This window comes from Pongo pygmaeus, chromosome 2 (genome assembly GCF_028885625.2).
Source record: "Pongo pygmaeus isolate AG05252 chromosome 2, NHGRI_mPonPyg2-v2.0_pri, whole genome shotgun sequence".
NCBI lineage: Eukaryota > Metazoa > Chordata > Mammalia > Primates > Hominidae > Pongo > Pongo pygmaeus.
The window spans coordinates 167,026,216-167,049,311 of record NC_085930.1 but is presented as its reverse complement, the minus strand read 5'-3'; the positions used below and the strand labels follow the sequence as shown (position 1 = coordinate 167,049,311).

Genomic DNA, 23,096 nt, shown 5'->3' with positions numbered 1-23,096 from the left:
AGTTGACAAGTCCAAACCTTAAATACAGGTTACAACTGTATTTATAACATTTTTCTGTAAACATTTTTTCTGTTAACTTTTTGCTGAATATACAACAAAATATAACCAAACATGATGAAAGCCTTCACCATAAAAGACAGAAACTAAAACAGAAAGAAAATAAGCAAATGATAGTAAACCAGAACATACAGAAGAAAACTTCAAGAACAAAAATCACAGCTAATATCCTCAGATGCACACGAGAGGATGATCCAGCAAACAAGACTAGGAGGAACATTTGGAGAACAGGACAGACAGCTTAAAATTGTAACAAAGGACAATTTAAAAAAAACCACGCGTGCACACACACACACTCAGAAGGCCAGGTACTGTGGCTCACGCCTGTAATCCCAGCACTTTGGGCAGCCAAGGCAGACAGATCACTTGAGTCCAGGAGTTTGAGACCAGCCCCGCCAACATGGTGAAAACTGGTCTCTACAAAAAATACAAAAATTAGCTGGGCGTGGTGGTGCATACTCGTAGTACCAGCTACTCAGCAGACTGAGGCAAGAGGATCACCGGAGCCCAAGTGGGCAAGGCTACAGTGAGCCAACATTGTGCCACTGCATTCCAGCCTGGGAGACAGAGTGAGACCCAGTCTCAAAAAAACAGACAACAAAAACAGTAAGGTTGGAAAAGAGGTTAAAGGACTCAAAAAAAGAAAGAAAGAAAAAGAGACAGACATTTTACAAACAGAAGAGGATCAATCTGGAGGTCCAAAATGCACCAGATATGCATTCTATTAAAAAAAAAGAATAGAAAAGCTCAGCATAATGGCATAGGCCTGTAGTCCCAGTTACTCTGAACGCTGAAATGGGAGGACACCTTGACCCCAGGAGTTCGAGGCTGCAGTGAGCTATAATCCCACCACTGTACCCCCAGCCTGGGTGATAGGGCGAGATCCTGTCTTAAAAAACAGGAGAAAAGGGATGAAGGAAAATTACCCAAAAATTAAATTTCCAGGCCAGGCATGGTGGCTCACATTTGTAATATCAGCACTTTGGGAGGCCAAAGTGGGTGAACTGCTTGAGCCCAGGAGTTTGAGACCAGCCTAGGCAACATGGTGAAACCCCTGTCTCTACAAAAAATAAGCTGAGCATGGTGGTGCACACCTGTAGTCCCAGCTACTTGAGGGGGCTGAGGCAGCAGGATCGCCTGAGCCCAGAAGGTCCAGGCTGCAGTGAACTGCAATCACCCTACTGCACTCTAGCCTGGGCGACAGAGTAAGTCCTTGTTTCAAAGTTCCAGAATTGAAAGATGAAATTGCCCTAAGTCCCTGGGACAATGATTTTTCTAAAAAGACACACCAAGTATATCTCATAAAAACTTCAGACACCACGAATATAGAGAAGATCCTAGAAATTTCTAAAGATAAAAAAATATGGGTAGCACAATAAAAGGCATATGGGTTTTCACAACACAGAAAACAAAGAAGACTAGCCTTTAAAATGCTGAGAAAACAAATCTCAACCTAGAATCTCTACCCAGCCAAATCACTGCTCTGCTACCAGATTAGAATAAAGACATTTTCAGACATGTAAGGTCTCAAAATTATACCCCACACTCTCCCCTTTTCATGAAGTTACTAGACAGTGTGCTCCATGAGTAATCTTATACTGAAGATAGGATAGACATCCCAGACTGACAGCATATAAGCGATACATCAATAAACAAGAGAACAAAAATCATTTCCCTATAGAAGCTTACATTCTAGTACCAGCAATTTTCAAAATGAGGCCTGTAGACCCTTGGAGATCTCTATAACACTTTCAGGGGACTCAAGAAGTCAAAACTATATTCACTATAACACGAAAACATTATTTACCTTTTTCATTGTGCTGACTTTTGCACTGATGGGGCAAACGTAATAGTGGACAAAACTGCTGGCACCTTAGCACAAATCAAGGCAAAGGCACCAAATTATACTTAGTAGTCAGTGTATCCTTCACTGCCATACAGTCACAGTTTAAAAAAAAAAAAAAAAAAAGCAATTTCAATTAAGAGTGTCCTCAATAAAGCAGTAAAAATCATAAATTTTACTAAATTTCCACTCTTGAGTATATACACGTTTTTTAATATTGTTATGAAATGAGAGATACACATAACTTCTGCCATATATTGAAGAATGCTGGTTATTTCAAGAACAAGCATTTGTGTAACTGAATTGCAACTTGAATTAGCTGCTTTTATTATGAAACATTATTTTATTTTAAAAACTCACTATAATTATGCAGACTTGAGTATCTGGAAAACCTTTTCTCGAAAATGAAGGGATCCTTCCATTTCAAGGAAAACAATATTCGTTGCTGATGATAAAATTCAAGCTCGCAAGCAAAAATTTGAAGTTTAGATAATTTGTACTGCCACCATGAGAATGATAGCTTCTGAATACTTAAAAACTTCCGAGATCATCAGTGATATTAACAAACGTGAATTTTTGATATATAATGAAGTGCGTTAACATTAGAAAGTTATGCCTAACTCAGTGAGCCAATATTTTCCAAATGGCCAATGCAAAATGTCACAAAATCATGCATGGGTAAAGATCCATTCAGAGTGTAAGTCAGACCAATAGATTTTAACATAACGGAGTACCAAAGGTCATCCATATGGTTTCAAAAACCATATTAAAACAGAACTTCAAGAAATTAACACTTAATCAACTTTTGGTGTAATACAAAAGACATAATTACCTGAAAAGGGTTACTAAAACACTTATCTGTGTAAAGCCAGATTTTCTTCATAAACTTCAATCAAAACAATTTATCTCAATGGATTGAATGAAGAAGCAGATATGACAATCCAGCCATCTTCTATTAAACCAGACATTAGAGATATGCAAAAAAGGAAAATAATGCCACTTTTGTCACTAAGTTTGTTTTGGAAAACAGTTATTTTTCATATCAAAGATATTATTTATGTTACCATATTTGGGGTTTATTGTTATTAAGTGAATTCATGAAGATTTCAAAATTTTGTTTTAATTAATAAGGTAAATATTCATAGATATAATCCAAATAAATAAAAGTTATTGGAGTCCTCAACAATGTTTCAGAGTGTAAAGAGACCCTAAGACTAAAATGTTTGAGAACCACTGCTCAAAGATACCTACAGTCATTCCCATTCTCTATTTCTGTCCTTTATACTACATCTCTGACTAAGGCACAAACAAGTAGAAAAAAAGGAAGGGACACAGATCTATCTGTCTTGGGGGTGACCAAAAAAAGAGAACAGGAGAAGGTGAGTATAAATTTTTTATTTGTTCTAATTACAAACAACATAATTTATCCGTAATAGAAAGCTGGTTGATTACATTTAACACAGGTTAACGAAAGATAACAAAATTCTTCCTTGGAACATACCTCAAAATAACAAGAGCCATTTACAACAAACCCACAGCCAATATCATACTGAATGAAAAAAGGCTGGAAGAATTCCTCCTGAAAACCAGCACAAGACAAGGATGTCCTCTCTCACCACTCCTATTCAACATAGTATTGAAAACTCTGGCCACAGCAATCGGGCAAGAGAAAAAAATAAAGGGTATTCGAATAGGAAGACAGGAAATCAAATTGTCTTTGTAGATGACATAATCCTATACCTAGAAAATCTCATCATCTCAGCTCAAAAGCTTATTAAGCTGATAAGCAACTTCAGCAGTGTTTCAGGATACAAAATCAATGTGCAAAAATCACTAGCATTCGTATACACTAACAACAGACAAGCAGAGAGCCGAATCATGAATGAACTCCCATTTACAACTGCTATAAAGAGAACAAAATACCTAGGAATACAGCTAACAAGGGAAGTGAAGAACCTCTTCAAGGAGAACTACAAACCACTGCTCAAGGAAATCAGAGAGGACACAAACAAGTGGAAAAACGTTCCATGCTCATAGATAGGAAGAATCAATATCGTGGAAATGGCCATACCACCCAAAGTGACCTAAAGATTCAATGCTATTCCCATCAAACTACTATTAACATTCTTCACAGAATTAGAAAAAAACTATTTCAAAATTCATATGGAACCAAAAAAGAGCCCATATAGTCAAGACAATCCTTAGCAAAAAAGAACAAAGCTGGAGGCATCACGCTACCTGACTTCAAAATATACTACCAGGCTACAGTAACCAAAACAGCATGGTACTAGTATAAAGACAGACACATAGACCAATAGAACAGAATAGAGAACTCAGAAATAAGACCGCACATCTACAACCATCTGTTCTTTGACAAACCTGACAAAAACAAGCAATGAGGAAAGGGCTCCCTATTTAATAAATGGTACTGGGAGAACTGGCTAGCCATATGTAGAAAATTGAAAGTGGACCCCTTCCTTGTATCTTACACAAAAAATTAACTCAAGATAGATTAAAGACTTAAATGTAAAACCCAAAACTATAAAAACCTTAGAAGAAAATCTAGGCAATACCACACAGGACAAAGGCATGGGCAAAGATTTCATGGCAAAAATGTCAAAAGCAATTGCAACAAAAACAAAAATTACAAATGGGATCTAATTAAACTAAAGAGTTTCTGCACAGCAAAAGAAACTATCATCAGAATGAACAGAAAATCTATAGGGGAAAATTTTTGCAACCTATACAACTGACAAAGGTCTAATATCCAGAGTCTATAAGGAAGTTAAACAAATTTACAAGAAAAAAAAAAGCAATCCCATTAAAAAATGGGCAAAGAACATGAACAGACACTTCTCAAAAGAAGACATTTATGCGGCCAACAAACATATGAGAAAAAACTCAACATCACTGATCATTAGAGAAATGCAAATCAAAACTACAATGAGGTATCATCTCATGCTGGTCAGAATGCAATTATTAAAAAGTCAAGAAACAGCCAGGCGCAGTGGCTCACGCCTGTAATCCTAGTACTTTGGGAGGCTGAGGGGGGGCGGATCACCAGGTCAGGAGATGCAGATCATCCTGGCCAACATGGTGAAACCCTGTTTCTATTAAAAATACAAAAATTAACTGGGCATGGTGAAGCGTGCCTGTAATCCCAGCTACTCGGGAGGCTGAGGCAGGAGAATTGCTTGAACCAGGGAGTCAGAGGTTGCAGTAAGCCGAGATCGTGCCACTGCACTCCAGCCTGGTGACAGAGCGAGACTCCCGTCTCAAAAAAAGAAAAAAAAGTCAAAAAACAACAGATGCTGGCAAGGCTGTGGAGAGACAGGAACACTTTTATTAATAAACTGTTGGTGAGAATGTAAATTAGTTCAACCATTGTGGAAGATGATGTCAGAGGCATCGTCCAGAACGGGTGATTCTTTGAGGAATCACCAGTGTGGTGATTCCCCAAAGACCTAGAACCAGAAATACCATTTGACCCAGCAATCCCATTACTGGGTATATACCCAAAGGAATAGAAATCATTCTGTTATAAAGACACATGCACGTTTATGTTCACTGCAGCATTATTCACAATAGCAAAGACATAAAATCAAACTAAATGCCCATCAATTATAGACTGAATAAAGAAAATGTGGTACATATATACCACAGAATATTATGGAGCCACAAAAAAAGAATGAGATCATCATTTGCAGGGACATGGATGGAGCTGGAAGCCATTATCCTCATCAAACTAACGCAGGAAGAGAAAACCAAACACCGCATGTTCTCACTCATAAGTGGGAGCTGAACATTGAGAACACATGGACCTGGGAGGGGAACAACACACAATGGGGCCTGCGGTGGGGGCAAGGGGGAAGGGAGAGCATCAGGAAAAATAGATAACGCATGCTGGGCTTAATATTTAGGTGCAGTAAACCACCATGGCACATGTTTACCTATGTAATAAACCTGCACATCCTACACATGTACCCCAGAACTTAAAATAAATCCTTCCTTAGAGAAACCAAGAAAAGGTTGAAAAACCACTGTGACAAAACTATAAATATTTCAAGTGACACATTTACATTTCAGAAAAATTACACTGAAATATAATTAATCCCAATAAAAGAAAGCAAAAGGTCACCATATTTCTTTGTTATAGTTAACTTCAAACATTTATTCACAAAAGGGAGTGAATACTAACAGCAAATCACAAGGTAGATCCCAAAATTGTCTTCTCTATAAATGACAGGTACTGAAGTCCTACTCACCACCACAGACATAAACTTACCCCTAGATTTCCACAATGTCATCAGCATGTAATTAAATATACTTGCCAGTTCAAGACATGGTAATCAATTTATATTACATACTCCTAGTAAGGAAGAATTCTTTATACTTAACTCCACCAGTAAGGTGCAATGAATGGAAAGACACACTGATAGTTCTTTCTGATAAGGGCAATGAATGATGAATGGAGCACAGGCTTTTAGAGTCCCACAAGCTAACAATTTTCAATCTATCTGTACGTGAAAGAGACAACATGGGACAGAGCTCCTATAGCTCTTGGTTTCCTGTTCTCACTCTAGTTCTTCCTGGTTGTAGTCTCATGGTTGCAAAACTCACCCAACTACTCCCACTACAGAATTGAAGCCACGGCATGTAATGACTACAGGAGGAGATCAATTTACAGAAATATCTTAATGTAAAGTTCAGGTGCCTGACTGAAGAGGTAAAGCCAACATGTGGTCATTAAAGAAAAGAGAACTCAAAGGACTACACAAGTAGTTCCTTTGTCCAGTTATTGATAAGGGTACAAGAAGCAGTTATCTCTTTCAGAAAACAAGCAATCAGTTTGAGATAACAAAGATTCCCAAAGGACATGATAGCTTATAATTACTTCTCCACTACTCACTCATTAGTATATCAAACTATAATTTTCTTGATTCTGGACACATGACCAGAAAAAGTGAAAAGAATGGTCATTTCAATGGGAAATCCACCTCAAAGAAGAAAAGTAAAAATGGGGTGAAAACTAACATATTAAGAAATCCATAAACAAGTACACAACTCTTTATCTCAAAAGAGATAAAGAATTCTGTCAAAACACTTCTCCCATCACAATTAAAAACTTGCAAGCATCTCTCTTTTTAAAAAAGCATGATCAATCATAGGAATTTATCCCCAATGGTTTGAACATGAAAGGAGGAAATACAACTATAGATCTACTATAACAACCCGCTTTCAGAACTTTTCCAATTCATAACACCCCTCTTTGTGAGACTGGTTGAGTTGGCAAGGCCAATTAACAGAAGGTGCCAGATGTTTTTGTCGTTTTCAGATTCTAACATTTTTAGTCCTCTTATTGAAAAACATAAAGTGTTATATCACTTAGCATGAATTTTTGCCTGCAAAGGAAGTGAATATTTATAAACTCTAAGACTAGAGAAGCTCTTAAAGGATACCTAGTTTCCCCCAAGGTTGCAACTGTCACACCTGCTCCAAATCTTAAACCTGGAAACTCTGCTTACCTCCTTCACTTAGAGCTTTTATAATACCTCTAAGTTCAAAGATGACAACTCGAATGCTTTCTTGTGACAACATAAGACATTTGAATTTATTTATCTACTACCTAGTTAGCTGGAACACAATTGGGTTACTGCTAATTCTGAAAGTGTAAAAAAATATTTTTTTGTTTAGGTTTCCAGTGTGCATTTAAAGATACACAACCTCTGAGAGAAAAATTACGTCAAGGTTAACCTAAAATCAAGAGCAGGCAACATGCCTTACGGTGCATTGTAACATCTTGCAAAAGCAAACAGAGCCATATGCTCTTGGTCACATGGCCACCAGTACAGAAGTCAAAGGAATATATAGTGTGTTCAAGGCGAGCATATTTATATTTCAAGAGAGGAACGTCTATTTCACCCTGCACCACTTCTCTCAGCAAGCCAGTGTGAGCCAGAAAGGGTAGGGCGGAATCAGAAAGAGAGCCAGATCTAAGGCAGGGACAGTGGAGTGGATGGGATAGAGGGCACCAGAATCCAGCCTCCCTCTTGCTCCACCCTACCTAGAGCTAGTGAGGAAGCGCCAGGCTTATATTGCAAGATGAGCCAGGAAACCCAAAAGCAGCTATGAAGAGCCAGGAACGTGGGGCGAGGGGAGTCGGCGAACTCTCCGACATGTCCTCAAGACAGAAGGCCAAGCTTGAGGCCTGCGGCCACCCACCCACCCTACAGCCACCAGCCTTGACCCAGGAAGTCCGGAGCCTCCCAGGTGCGGGACGCATGCGCACAATGACACTGCGCACGCCGCGAGGCCACCGCCCACCCGCCACCGACACCGAGCCGCAAACTGCGCCAGGCCCCACGTCGCCTCTCGCCGGATCAGGGCCTCGGAGCCCCGCAGCCACGGGCGCCGTTCCCCAGGCCCTGGTCGTGGGCATCACCTGGGTCCAGACCTTTGGGCTCACACCTTCCGTTGACGTGCAAGCGCCGCAGACCCTGAGTCGTTTCTTTAGATCAGGGCGCCGCCGGCGTCCACCGAACTTGCTTCAGTTTAAGCTCAGCGCCTTCCTGCTTCTAGCGCCAGGCAGCTTCAGCCGAGATACCGAGTGCATCGATGGATGCTGCCAGGCGCTGGGAATGCCGAGGGAGTAGATTGTAACGCTGCCAATTTTTTGTTTGGCGTTTGTTTTGCGTGCCTGTTTATTTTGATTTTATTGTTACCAAAAGCAATAAAGGTGGGACTGGAGAGTGTTATTGTCTTAGTAGTCGTCGTTATCGTCATGGGTAATCAGTAAACAAATCTGCATCGTAGGAAGTTATGTTTATGACACCTACCCGAAACAAAATTGGTTATCTCACGCTGGGGGAGGGGGAAACTCGCCCAACGATAATAAATCATGAGAGTGTGTCTGCATAGAGTCGTGTGTGATTAAATTGTAATGATTTATTTACAAAAATGCATTAAAAGTCGGTGTTTCTTCTGCCCTGAAGGTGAAGGCACTCACAAGTTGAGTGCAAATTAGTTTCTCAGATTAAAGTAACTGGTTAGTAGAGGAATAGGAGAGAGCTGGCCTGAGGCGAGGCGGGGAGCGGTTTCTTCTGAAAGAGAAATCAAATTTGTAGGTGTGTGGAGTTTTTTTATTTAAACCAATAGAAATTAAAGAGACTCAGCATTTTCTGTAATTCATACTACATTACTTGTTTTTCCTTACATGAAAATTTTTCCTCATTTAAGCAAAGCTAAAAAGACAAATAAATTGTTGGCCTGGGTTTTGGTCGACTATGAGAATCAGCTCATTCACCTCTGCTAGATAACCAAGCGACAGTTTTCCGCAGACATTTGAGATGGTGAAAAATCACCTCCACAATATATTTTTCATAAATAATGTACCTTAACTAGCCAGTTTTGAGGCACCGTTTTAAAACTTAACTACTACAACACTACGTGTATATTTTAAATAATTCAAGAGCTGGGAAAACCCTTGGGGTCCTGAATTTTATTGGAACCTGTGCATCTGTCCACAGACTGTCAGCTGAGCTTTACCATAAATTTTTTTTTTAAACAAAAACTGTATTTTGAAATATCCTGTCTCTGGAAGATATTTGCTGTTTAATGAAACAACATCATTGGAACTTTGTGAGCATTTATTAGTATATGAATTCAAAACATTGAAATATTTTTTAAAGTAACTTCCCTTAGGCCAGTGGGAATCTGTGGTCAGACACTGAAGATTTCTCATAGCTCCATCTGTTATCAACACTACTATTCCTAAGTATGCAATGAGCCAAAAAGCTGAGATCATGGGAAAATCTATTGGTTTGAATTACACAATAGTTGTGTCTGTGACTTCCCTGATTACCTTTAAAGTGGTCATCTTTCCCTCAAGCTCAGTGGATGAAATATGAGTTCAAACCTAAAAGTCATGTACTTAAAAAGGCAAACAGGTAGCTGGTGGGTCTCCTGATTCCTTAACCGACTTCTAACAGTGGTTATTTTTGAGTTATTTGTGAATATGTATTTAACACCTCAGTTTGAGAGCACCTTGAGTACTGTATCCTCTTAGCTCACCCCATTACTGGCCCTTCTGCTAAATAATCTTAAAAACAGATTTTTACAAAGGACTAAAGTTGTATGATTATTTTCCTCTGATAATATCAGAAAATAGTTACAGAGAGTAACACAAGACTCAATGTGAAATTGTTTTTAAATTCGTATAACTTTGGAAACTTTGTCCCTTTTGTGGTGTAACAAAACAAAAGCAAGTACTGATACAATGTATTCATACCTAAAAGCTATAGCTGCGGAAAAATTATAGACATTAGCTCTCCTAAAAGTGGCAAAAAATGAAATGTTTTAAGAAGGCAAAACGTTTCTAAAAAGTATGATATCCATAATCCTTAAATTCACCAAACATGAACATTTTAATGTGAGTATTGTAGTATAACATAAGGTTATATCCAGCTTCTATTTACATCTATTTGAGAAACACTAATATATTAAGTTATAATTGTGTTCTCTTTTTGCAAGTGTTTCAGGTTGTTTTGATGGAACTTCTTAAATTATCTGCTAATTTGATGCCTTAACCAATATATGGAAGATATACATATTAATGTTCTGTAATTCCTCTTATTTTTACTAAGAGTATTAGGTCCAAAATAATGATCAAGTTACCTTTAACTTCCAGAAAGTCTGCATTAATATTCAGAGTACTTGAAAATGTCCCCTAAGCCACACTTAAATAGGTATATTTGTTTACACACTTAAATATAACTTATTATATGTAAATATTCTTTTGTGAGTATGTATTTGCATAGCCACACTTCTCACAGCAAGCCCTGTCCGGCACAATACAGACAAATGACTAAGGAATATAGATGTTCCTCTAATGTAACAAACCGTTCCGATGAAAATAGCCCAGAAATAGAATTTTAAATCGTAAGCGGGGGGCGGGGGGGGCGGGGAGAGAGACCTTTACTCCTGGCGAGCGTCTCTTTTTTAGCACTCCGCAATAAATGAAATTAGAGGGGGTACAAACTTAACGTCGATTTTTTTTTTCAGACTCGAAGAGGGATAATCTTTTGTTTTTCAAATTAGTAAATAAACTCGGATGTTTCCCAAGATGCTAAAGAAGTCCTGTAATTCACCATAGAGGGGTCTGGGTGCAGAGAGTAAGGGAGAAGGGTGGGAGTTCTGAGACCTCAGAGAGGAAACGAACGAAGTCGAGCTGTCCTTGACCGGGCGCTAAGGAAACACTTTAAAATGAGATCTGTCAGCTAACAGCTGCTCGGGAAACTTGTTAAATCGACCGGTCCCTTTTAACGGGGTCTGTCCATAGAGGAGTCAGCTGGGCTCCAGGACTCGAATAATAGAGCGAATAACACGGACCGAGGGGCGAGAAGCTTGGAGAAGACCCGGACTCAGCCTGCCTACGAGCCGGGAAGCTCCTAAGAGAAGCTGCGCGGGTCGGAGAAGGTGCAGGCAACCCTGACTCTGGGCAGGATGATGCTGGGCGGTGGAGCTACGGCCGGCAGGGGTGGGATTGTGAGGGAGAGGCGGGGATGCAGAATTGGGATGCAGAGTCAGTATGCGGGGCCTGTAAACTGCTGGGCGGTTGATGCAGGGCAGGGACGAGGAAAAGCAATGCAAAGCTGAGCATTGCGAGGCACCCTGACTCGAAGCAAGGCTGTAGGGAACGATGCAGTGTCGGGATACCTGACTGACTCTAAGAGCTGCGCACTTGTCAGTTTCCTCTTGGCCCCACCCCGCGGGGTCTATCCAGCTCCCCAGTGTTTAACTAAGTCGTGACACCAACGCAAAATCCACGCCTAATTAAATTAATTAGGGATTCTTGTCAATCCTGGATTAATGGCCAAGAGCACAGGCGGCAGGGGCTATCTGAAAACCTGAGCGGCCGGGAACCGGCCTTCTCTCCCCGCCCCCTCCAGTCCCTCTGTGCTGCCCTACCACTCCAGCCCCAGCCCGCCCGAACTCCAATCTCTCTCTCTCTCTCTCTCTCTCTCTCTCTCTCTCTCTCTCTCTCTCTCTCTCTCCTTTTCCCCTCCCCAACCCCCGGTAGAGGCGCGACTGCTACCCGGGAAGGGGGCTCACTCCGAGTTGCGAGGGGAGGTAATTTACTCAGAACAAGAGGCCGCCTTTAGGAAGTATAAATAGTGAGACTTCAAGCGCAGCGTCGCTATCAGATCTGAACTCTCCGCAGGAAGAATTGTCAAAGATCTTAACATTGAACAAGCGCGCTCCGGCAGGGAAGCATCAGTTCCCATTTCCCTCCGGCGGCCCCCGCCCCTTCTCTTCTCCTCCTCCTCCTCCCTCTCCTCCTCACCCTTCTCCCCCTCCTCCTCTTCTTCCTCCTCCTCCTCTTCTTACTTCTTTTTCTCCTTCTACTTCTCCTCCTCTTTCTTCTTTCTTCTCCTCTTTTTCTTCTTCTTCCTCCTCCTCCCTCTCCTCCCCCACCTCTTGTCCCATTGATGTGTTATTATTGGGGGGGCTGGAGCAGTAAAAAAAGAAGAAGGAAAAAAAGAGCGGGGCTCTGCTGGCAGAGGTTGAGCGCCGGGCTGACGTGCGGCGGCGATGGAAGAACTTACGGCGTTCGTCTCCAAGTCTTTTGACCAGAAAGTGAAGGAGAAGAAGGAGGCGATCACGTACCGCGAGGTGCTGGAGAGCGGGCCGCTGCGCGGGGCCAAGGAGCCGACCGGCTGCACCGAGGCGGGCCGCGACGACCGCAGCAGCCCGGCAGTCCGGGCGGCCGGTGGAGGCGGCGGCGGAGGAGGCGGAGGCGGAGGCGGAGGAGGCGGAGGAGGTGTAGGAGGAGGAGGAGCAGGCGGAGGAGCTGGAGGAGGGCGCTCTCCTGTCCGGGAGCTGGACATGGGCGCCGCGGAGAGAAGCAGGGAGCCGGGCAGCCCGCGACTGACGGAGGGTAACGACCTGACTGACCCTCGGCAGCGGTTCCCCTTTCCGCCTTCCTGACTCCTCTTGGGCGGGAGAGGACTCCGAGGCCCAGCGGGGAGGGGAGAGGGACACGGAGAGGGCCCTGGACCCCAGCTTTGTCAGCTAGAGTGATAGTGGAAGGGTGGGGGTCCGGTGGTATGCTCGGTCGTGGGTGGGGTCCTAGTGTGTTGTGGGGGTGGTGGGGGGGGGGGAAGCGTGTGGGGTTTGTGCGCGCCCTTCCCAGATGTTCCCATTCCACCGAAATGCATTTTTCACCAGCCGGAGGATGGGCCCGCAGCCCGGATGGCCCGCAGGCGGACGTGGAAGTTCGCGGGGCTGGGCTGCAGGGGGGGTGCTGGACCAGACGGCGGGACTAAAGCTAGCCTCTAGCGCAGAGTTTGCCGGGAGGGAGAAGGGGCAGAGGTGGAAAGCTTAACCCTCCGGTCGCCTCGGTATTTGGGGCCGCCAAGACCCCTCGAACTCCGCAGAGCCCCTGAATCTTTGAATCTTAGGGCCAAAACTTCCCATTCTCTTTCAAGGTAGAAGGAAGCCAACGAAAGCTGAGGTCCAGGCTACGCTGTTTCTCCCGGGCAAGGCGTTTCGGTTTCTTGGTGTGTTGGGGGCGGGGGGGCGGGGAAGGTGGGGATCTATATTTACACAATTCCTTTAGTGTTTTCAATCACCCAGTACTCGGTTCTCTTAGAGCAAAAATCCTTTGGTGCTAGCTCAGTGTTAGGAAACGTCTTTATCTCAATAGCAGAGCGTTCTATACCAATTCAAAGGGGTTCAACAATAAAATTGATTTGGCACTTGGTGCCTGCAGTAACTGGTGTACTGCCATATTTTTCCAATTAAGAAAATACGTGGCATGCGTGGAATCACATATTTAAGCAAGCAATTAAGTTGTTTATGACACGGTCTGTTCCTGTTTAGATCATTACTTGGAAATTTGGGGACAAAAATAGAGATTTTATTAAGTCTATTGATCAACCTGAAATTTGGACATCTCCTCAAAGCCCCAAAACTTTGAGTGGCATCCACTGTGTAGATGACATGTAATAGACAAAGCCTTCCCACCTCATTGGCAGAATCTGAAGGGCGTGTTTTCATATTTAAATTTCAATACAATATCAGTAAAAATACTTTGCTATTAAATTGGCCCATAATGTTTACTATAATGTTATCCACTTCCTTCCTAAAGAAAGGACAAATGTCCACAAAACTAACTCTGAGAACTGGAAAATACGGCAATATTTAAGATCACCGTAGCTAGAATGCCCGGCAGGGCGGAGATCTAGCGACTCTTCTTCCTCCAAACCAGCACCAGGTCTTCCTAAATTTGTAAAGTGGTGGAGTTACCGTCAAGGTGCCCAGCGCAGCCTCCCGGCCATGAGTCCACAACTACAGGCCCGAACTACAGGTTCGCCAGCGCGCCTGATGGCGAGGTTCAGGTCTGAACCCCCGGCGGGCGCAGTTTCTGGGACTGTCGATTTCCAAGCTCAGGGCAAGTATTAATTTCTCTGCAGACCGGCTCTTCCGGAAATGATTTTTAACTCCCATGCTGGCCTGAATCCTGCGCTGGGAAGAACTGCAAACAGCCTCGACTATCTAAACTCAGCTTTGACTTCTTAAAAACCGGAGTCTCTGATTCGGGCGCAGAGGATAGAAGTTCCAGGGGGATATATATATGGTGGCTCTATATACTCACACTAGAAGAGCTCCTGTTTTTAAAGGGAGGAGAAGGACAGGAAAGTGGCAACGGATGTGTGCAAACCCAGAGCAGAAAAATGCATATTTTATTAAACATCCGAGCTGCTGGTTGCATGAAAAGGCTTTGAGCAACCAATAGAAACCGAGGATCGCGAATATTCCGCTTGAACCTGTTGATCTCTGTGGGTTAAGCGTTTAGGGTCGAGTCTGCGTTTCCACGAGGGAGGGCGAAGAGAGAACAGAAAGAGCGGTTGCTTTCGCCCGCCACCGGAGGCTGGTTTTCCGCCTCCTGCCTTCTGGCCCGGCTTGGGCGGCGAGCCCTTTGGGCGGCCAACATGGCGTGGGCGCCTGTGCTCGTGCGACCCCGGTCGGGCAGGGGGGACGGAGATTACCTGGCTGTCCGGGGGACCTTATGCAGGGTTTGGCCCGATCCCAGGGGCAGCGAGGGGCGTCTGCGGATGCTGCTCCTTGTGCGGCACAACACCGGGGTCTGTTGCTCTCGCTGATACCTTTCGGCCCAATTGTTCCTAAATTAGACCAGCAAGTTTGCGGTAGGCAGAGAGCCAGAGGTGGTGAGAGCTGGCCTGAGAACGAGCCAGCCTTCTGGGAATGGCCGGTGTGAGAGGCCAGTGGGTGGCCTTGCCGCGCCCTTATGTCCAGACCTTGCTCTGTGAGAGGCCTGGCGCTGCGCCTTTGATTTCTGTGATTGCTCCGGAGAAAGTGAGTGCGAAAGTGAGTGGAAAGCATTTGGTGTTTGCCGGGGAAGGCCGGTGACTGTGGGGTGGATAGTGAGGCGGTGAGTCGAGGTACATATGTGGAGGAGGTGGTGGATGACTGCCCACCTTGCCCCAGGCGGCCGCTCAGACTTGACCTTTGCGCTTCCCCGGGATATTCTTCCTCCGGGTGGGGTGAGAAGCCGGACCAGGATTCCACGAGGGGGAAGGATTCTCTATTCTTTTTTGCGACAAATCTGGTAACAGGATTTGCTGTGCTGTTTTCGTCCGTGTGTGTGTGTGTGTGTGTGTGTGTGTGTGTTCGTGTGTGTTCGTGTGGATGCACGTGTGGCCCCGCTGGGGTGCCCCCTCCAGTGTCCCCGGAGCTGAAAGATCGCAAAGAGGATGCGAAAGGGATGGAGGACGAAGGCCAGACCAAAATCAAGCAGAGGCGAAGTCGGACCAATTTCACCCTGGAACAACTCAATGAGCTGGAGAGGCTTTTTGACGAGACCCACTATCCCGACGCCTTCATGCGAGAGGAACTGAGCCAGCGACTGGGCCTGTCGGAGGCCCGAGTGCAGGTACCCAGCTGCCAGGAGGTCCAGGGCCCAGGGAGCAGAGAGAGCCTGGGGTTGGAAAGAGGCTTGGGGGACACACTCGGGAAGTGGCTGTTCTAGTGTGTGCTGTAAGATGAGAAGGAAAGAGATATCTTTACTAGAGGTCTTATTTTCCAAAGTAGATCTTAGTCCTATAGCATTCCCCTCCCTTTTTTTTTTTTTTTTTCCATCCTAACATATGTTCCCAGAAGAAGAAAGCTGTGCTGGGCTTTCTCCCAGAGTTTCTATAAACCACACCCCCCTTGCCTCGCGCTGACTTTAATGTGGTTTAATCCTAATGGGCCTACTTTTATAAGGCTTTAAAAAAAAAATCCCACAGAAAACGTTTTATCTCTGGATGCCTTAAAAGTTCCAAGGAGTATTTTGCCCTCTGGAGTTGGATTTCCTTGAAGATCTGCTCTGCAGGGTCTAGGTTTGTCAAGCGGATATCCCAATTAGGTTTATAGATGTGCAGACTATAAAGAAAATTAGTAACTGTTAAGTGCAGAAATTTACAGTCTGCTGTTAGCAGTCGATATCAAACTGTGTGTGAAATAGCGGAGAAATAAACGCGTTTTGGTCACTCTTTGTTCATTCGTTTAACCAAGGCAACGAAACTGACCCTAAATAAATTAGATTTTAAAACAAACCACATATATTAGTATTTATATTTCCAAAGCCTGCCCTCCAGCGCGTGCCATATCCAATGAAGTTGGGACTGAAACAGATTTTCTTTATTGGTTGTGGAGGCAAATGTAATAGCAAAAATAGGCTTTGGGGGCATTTAAAAGAGCAAATTGTGTGCATTCACATACACATATCCTTCTAGCTTTAGGGGGAACAAATTTAAATGTTTCAGATTGTATTTCCGCTCAAATAATAAAATAGAATAAAATGATAGTCATTATTTGTTTGAACACATGGAGCAGTTTTAGGCCCGCACATCTGCAGCTGTTACAAAGTATCGCTGTAACAGATACTCCCTCAGTCTCTGGGCACAGAGACCACCATCTGTAGCAAACTATGCACAATTCTTAAGGGGCTTCCCCACATCTTGTAATAGGATCAGGAAAAAAAAAAAAACAGAGCAGTCACGTTGAAGAGGAAAAGTAATAATAGGCTGCCTTGGTCATCACAGCATCAGCAGCAGAGCCTTCCTTTTTAAGCCTCTCCTGCTTTGCTCTGTGCACTGAGATCTCCAGAGGCTCAGCAACCCCTTAAAAACGTGATGATAATTATTACAGTTATGATTATTAGTATCTTAATTCCAACTCTTCTAGGTGAACAAAAAGGCAAGAAGCCTCAGGCCATGTGAATTACACAAAGGATGCCACCCTGGCACAAAATCCACCCTCTGTTATACCAAATAGCAGAGAAATTTTTGAAGATTTACATTGACTATGACACTTGCTTTCAAAAACATACCAATGAAAGCTCTGAAGCAGTATTTTTACTTTAACGGGGTTTTTAAAACTTTAATTTGTGAGTCAATCAATATGCTTTATTATTGAAAGTGGAATACAAAAGCACGCTTTATTTGAATTTTAAAAAATCTGTCATACTGCCTGTAAAAGTTGTCAAGTTTAAGCAGGTAACATCCAGGAGAACAAAGTACCTAAGAGTTACTTGCTTTAAACATACTTCACTCTCCTTTCGCTGAGTGCTCTTCTTTTTTTCTCTTAAGAAGTGAACTTTATTGTTGTTTCATACTTTTATTTACATTTTAGTTATTTTCTACATGTTTTCCTACTATCCTAACTGCAAGCAGTGGCTTTTTCTAAAGAAGCAAATTAGATTATCATGATAATGGTGCACAATTATTCTGGTACTGTGTTTCACTCTGCTGCACAGAGGAACAGAGAAATTCTAAACTTCTTTGGAGTGAGGCTTTTATGACACTAATTACCTCTCCCCAACCCTTACAACTCCTTCTCCGCAAAAGAGTCATTATTTGCTCTGGTGTTTCGTTTTTCTTTAAGACGAAGCTAATTAACATTATAGGCTATTAATGAACACATTCTTCTCAGGTCTTAACTGGGCAAATATCTAAACACATTATCATGTTGGTATCAGGTACCAAGCAGAGTTTTAGGCCACGGGTACTCTGTTATGTGAAAAGATGAAATGAGGACTAATAGTAATCCATCTTGTGAAAGTCTATAAAATCTATCTTTCTATTTCTGTAGTTAATTTACATGTTTAACTTTGGAATTTGAGGCTGTTTTATACTATTCAAAGATTGCTTGCTGTATCTCCCAGTTCTTATCTAAGCCACGACTCTTTTCTCTTTGTACTCCTGTAATTTAAAAAAAATTTTAGTCATAACATCTAGGTTTTATTTTTTTCCCCCTCCAACCTATAGGTTTGGTTTCAAAATCGAAGAGCTAAATGTAGAAAACAAGAAAATCAACTCCATAAAGGTATGCTTCTTATACAAGGAACATTTGATAGTCTGAGCAAAGAGAGAAGTAGTGAATATTACTATTACAATGACAGAAAAAAAGAAACCTCAAAAATGACAATAGTTCTTGACTTAATAATCTTCAAAGGCTGTTAACGGAGTCCTAAAGTTTGGGAGTAAGTTATATTTATTCAAATTTTGGACGCAGTTTAGAAAGATAATAGTCCATTTTCAAAGGAATTAGTTCTATCTTGTACCATTTGGAACCCTGAAAAATGCTACAAATGTTAACCTCATATTATTTTTCTTTTGTACTTTTTACAGGTGTTCTCATAGGGGCTGCCAGCCAGTTTGAAGCTTGTAGAGTCGCACCCTATGTCAACGTAGGTGCTTTAAGGATGCCATTTCAGCAGGCAAGTACAGCCTAGTTTCAAGCTGTTTTTAAATATAAAAATACCTGAATGTTTGCTTGAACTGTTGAACATCACCTGTCTCTGAGCCCAGCTGTCAATGTCTGCATAGTTGGAGAATCATTTTGAGATGATATAGTGGACCCACTACTCTTTAAAAACCTATACGGTATTAAGGGCCTGAATGCCTAGTCCCTTCTGTCCTCATGGGAACCCCTGAAGGGGCCTGGGGGCAGTAACTGGTCCTTTAAAAATACACTAAAGATTGCCCTTAGAGAGAGAGGAAGGAAAAGCCTTTTGATTAAGATTTTGTCAAAACCAATACAGAGGTTAGTCCTAAGGTATTTCTAAGGCAACCCTCTAGATACTTTTCTAGGTATTTTCTACCTCTTAGTCACATTAAATAACTGACAGAAGAAAAATAAACACAAGTACTACCAGCTCATACTTTCGTTTCTTCTTTCTTTTGTTTTTAATCTGTTTCTGCAAACAAAGCTTCATCTCTAGTAAAGAGAGAAGTCTTGGTCTTCCCAGGGCTGCCCTGCCTTTGCAATCCCTTAGCCATAAAGAAACCTTTAAGAGTACATTTTAAAAGGACAGCCTGCAGCAATGATTTAATCCTGGGAAATCCCAGTGCTCTGAACTCCCCGCTTTCCAAGCCTGAGGGCGAAATCCTTTCCCAACCAGTGTCTGACCTTCCCTATCCTCAGCCAGGACCCCTGCTTGGCATGGCTGTGATGTCATGAATTAGCTCTCAGTCTCCAGTGACTTCGACCGGGGAGACACATAGGTGTGCCCATGAATTGAGAGTCGGTGTTAGGGAGATCTTAGCTCTCTTGGTGCCACAGGACTCTGGCATCCTGATGCTTGGCTTTGGAAACAAGAGAGAATGCCTGAAGAAAGAGGGAGGGGTGACTTTAAAAGGAGACCTTTACTACTCAAAAGGTAATCTTTGGGCCAGCAGCAACATCGTCTGGGAGATTGTTAGAAATTCAGAATCTCAGGCCCCAACCTAGACCTTGTGAATCCGAATCTAAATTTTAACGAGATCCCTGGGTAATTGTCATGGCAATAAAGGTTAGAAGTACCGACTCACAATTGTGCCTATTGTGGCGAAGACGGAGTAACTTCCCTGAATGACATTAAAAAGTTGCGTAGTTTGCTTGTTGATACTCCGTTGTTTTGGTAGTGGGGTAAGAGATGCATGGCAGCATCAAGAGAAGAGGGTAAGGATCCTCACCCGCAGTGTTTCCAATATACCATTTCAGCCCAGTTCCCAGGGGAGACGGCCACATTCCTGCAGAAGGGGGTTCCCGGGGTCTGGGGAAATAAGCCTACCCTAAGCGAGTTTCGGAGACCCAGGGGACACTGGAGTATCCATGTGGAACCCCAGATTCAGCAACAGGCTGAGAAGGTCACTGTCGGAACAAGATGCACAGCCAAATGCCCTCTCCCCGTGCCCAAACACAACCCAACTCTCTCTCTGGCCAAGCTGGACGCCGTTAATGCTCTGTTTCTATTCTGTTGTCACCCTAGGATAGTCATTGCAACGTGACGCCCTTGTCCTTTCAGGTTCAGGCGCAGCTGCAGCTGGACAGCGCTGTGGCGCACGCGCACCACCACCTGCATCCGCACCTGGCCGCGCACGCGCCCTACATGATGTTCCCAGCACCGCCCTTCGGACTGCCGCTCGCCACGCTGGCCGCAGATTCGGCTTCCGCCGCCTCGGTAGTGGCGGCCGCAGCAGCCGCCAAGACCACCAGCAAGAACTCCAGCATCGCCGATCTCAGACTGAAAGCCAAAAAGCACGCGGCAGCCCTGGGTCTGTGACGCCAACGCCAGCACCAATGTCGCGCCTGCCCCGCGGCACTCAGCCTGCACGCCCTCCGCGCCCCGCTGCTTCTACGTTACCCCTTTGAGACCTCGGGAGCCGGCCCTCTTCCCGCCTCACTGACCATCCCTTGTCCCCTTTCGCATCTTGGACTCGGAGAGCCAGACTCCACGCAGGACCAGGGATCTCACAAGGCACGCAGGCTCCGTGGCTCCTGCTCGTTTTCCTACCGGAGGGCCTAGAATTCGGTTTTGTAGGAGCGGGTTTGGGGGAGTCTGGAGAGATACTGGACAGGGGAGTGCTGGAACCACGGAGTTTGGCTCACCGCAAAGCTGCAACGATGGACTCTTGCATAGAAAAAAAAATCTTGTTAACAATAAAAAAATGAGCAAACAAAAAAATCGAAAGACAAACCGGAGAGAAAAAGAGAAAGGGAACTTATTTCTTACTGCTATTTGGCAGAAGCTGAAATTGGAGAACCAAGGAGCAAAAACAAATTTTAAAATTAAAGTATTTTATACATTTAAAAATATGGAAAAACAACCCAGACGAATCTCGAGAGACTGGGGGGAGTTACCAACTTAAATGTATGTTTTTAAAAATGCGCTAAGAAGGCAAAGCAGAAAGAAGAGGTATACTTATTTAAAAAACTAAGATGAAAAAAGTGCGCAGCTGGGAAGTTCACAGGTTTTGAAACTGACCTTTTTCTGCGAAGTTCACGTTAATACAAGAAATTTGATGAGAGAGGCGGGCCTCCTTTTACGTTGAATCAGATGCTTTGAGTTTAAACCCACCGTGTATGGAAGAGCAAGAAAAGAAAATATTAAAACGGGGAAAGAGAAAAATAATATTAACACAAAAAATGCCACAGACAATGATTTCTCTGAGAAATTATTATGGCAAAACTGTCTGGACTGCTGACAGTAAATTCTGGTTTGCATGTTACTTGTATTCCATTGATGGTGTGTCTCCTCCCCCTTATCTCCCATGGACTCACTCCATTTTGATCTTCACTATGAAAAACAATACCAAAAGCATCTGGAAATTGATATATATATATCCATATATATATCATATATTTGCCATATATATATGTGTGTGTATATATATATATATATATATATATATATATATATATATATATATATATATATATTTGCCCTGTCTTTGATCCTGGGGAACAAAAGAAAAAGTCAGAAAGGGAGAAAATTACACTCATTGTCCTAAGAAGACAGAGGTGGGCAGAATATGTGGGGAAAGGAAAAAGAAAACAAGACCACCAAATGAAATAATGAAGGTACAGCGCCTCGCTGTGCCAGACACAGTAGGCGCTCAATCAGTATTAGTTGCCACCATTCCCTTTTTCTTGTGTTCCTTCTTGTTGGTTTCCTGAAGTCCTATTTGAAGACAGTGCTTTATTTCCCCCTCTCTATCCCGTCAAATTCACCTTAAATAACACCCAGCTAGATACAGGCACTAGGTTTGTGTAAGATATGTTGATACACACGAACAAAGTTTATTTTGGCTATAATGTGTGGACTGACTTTCAACATTTGCATTTTATCTCACAAAGGTGTATCTATTCAAGTAACCTTGTTTGTGTGTGTGTGTGTGTGTGTGTGTTTGTTTTTTCTTTTGGTTGTTTGTTTCAATTCATGTAGCTATTTAAACTGGGATACCTTGGACTAAGCCAGTCTGTATCCCAATTCGCTAGCAAGCCTAAGTTTGTGGGGTTTTGTTTTTGTTTTTGTTTTACCTTCTAATTTACAAGAAAGAGAAAAAGCTCTTCTAACTGAACTTTGGTATGCGGTTGAGCTTTGTAACTATTTGTTCTCCATGAAAACAAAATTATTTATATTTGACATATTTTTTTCTAGTGTATTAAGTTATTTTAAACAAAAGATGTTATCTCATGACGTGTTGTCAGTACAAAATGTGTCGCCTCCAATTCTGTTAAACCTTTTAAGTAAGTGCCAAGTTATTAATTGAAGACACTTTGCGATCAATTGAATGAAAATATCGTTTCATTTGATGGGGTTCGCGTCATCTTTGTTCCTGATACTATTAAAATATCCGGGATAGTCTTTCCCTTTTCCCTTTTGATTAATGCGTATCACTCTCTCGAATATACCAACTTGGAAAAGCGCTTGCCTCTGCTGTTACGTGCCGCAGTCAAGGGGCAGTAAGAAGGTTGGCTCTGTGGCTGTCGCTAGCGCTGAGCACATTTCCGCCGGCCCCCTCCATTTTATCCACCCAGCATAGAAACGCGGTTATACCAAATTAATGAAATAACAGATAAGAAGTAAAATAACATAGGATAGAGTAACTTCCTTCCCCAAGATGGACTCTCGTTATTCGTTTTGCTATAATTGCAACCTTTATCTGGGGACACTTTTGGGAAGAAAGAAGGAGGGATCCTGCGGCGCGAAATCAGCCTGGGTTTGGTATGGCATAATCGACAATCAGTCCCAGTTCGTTGACTCTCTCTGGAGCGGGGCAGGTGCTGACTTCGGAGCGGGAAAACAGCCGCAAAGGCGGGCAGGCCAGGGCACTGTGGAGGGCGGATTCCCCATCTGACACTCCTG

At 43.1% G+C, this 23,096-nt stretch overlaps 2 protein-coding genes across 15 annotated transcripts in view; one reads left to right on the top strand and one right to left on the bottom strand.

The window, feature by feature from the left end:
* Positions 1 to 12,825, bottom strand: part of RSRC1 (arginine and serine rich coiled-coil 1) — a 431,570-nt gene extending 418,745 nt beyond the window's left edge. For 3 of the 12 annotated variants that reach the window (XM_054482378.2, XM_054482384.2, XM_054482390.2), the window contains exon 1: positions 8,343 to 8,646. The gene's annotated coding sequence lies outside the window, so the exon portion shown is untranslated. Of the gene's footprint in view, positions 1 to 7,964; positions 8,148 to 8,342; positions 8,647 to 12,504 lie in introns of those variants that run through there. The other 9 variants (XM_063661329.1, XM_063661330.1, XM_054482387.2 and 6 more) reach the window with 8 other exon arrangements.
* On the top strand, positions 12,487 to 22,517 carry SHOX2 (SHOX homeobox 2). 3 transcript variants are annotated; one of them, XM_063661331.1, is made up of 6 exons: positions 12,487 to 12,836; positions 13,387 to 13,458; positions 15,646 to 15,854; positions 18,232 to 18,289; positions 18,595 to 18,683; positions 20,217 to 22,517. In XM_063661331.1, the coding sequence occupies exons 1-6, from the start codon at positions 12,491 to 12,493 to the stop codon at positions 20,508 to 20,510; spliced, it is 1,068 nt and encodes a 355-aa protein (XP_063517401.1). In that variant the 5' UTR covers positions 12,487 to 12,490; the 3' UTR covers positions 20,511 to 22,517. The 3 variants fall into 3 exon arrangements, with proteins under 3 accessions (XP_063517401.1, XP_054338367.1, XP_054338368.1); XM_054482392.2 differs by lacking the exon at positions 13,387 to 13,458 and having other exon boundaries at positions 20,253 to 22,517; XM_054482393.2 differs by lacking the exon at positions 13,387 to 13,458.
* Positions 22,518 to 23,096: the final 579 nt, after the last annotated feature.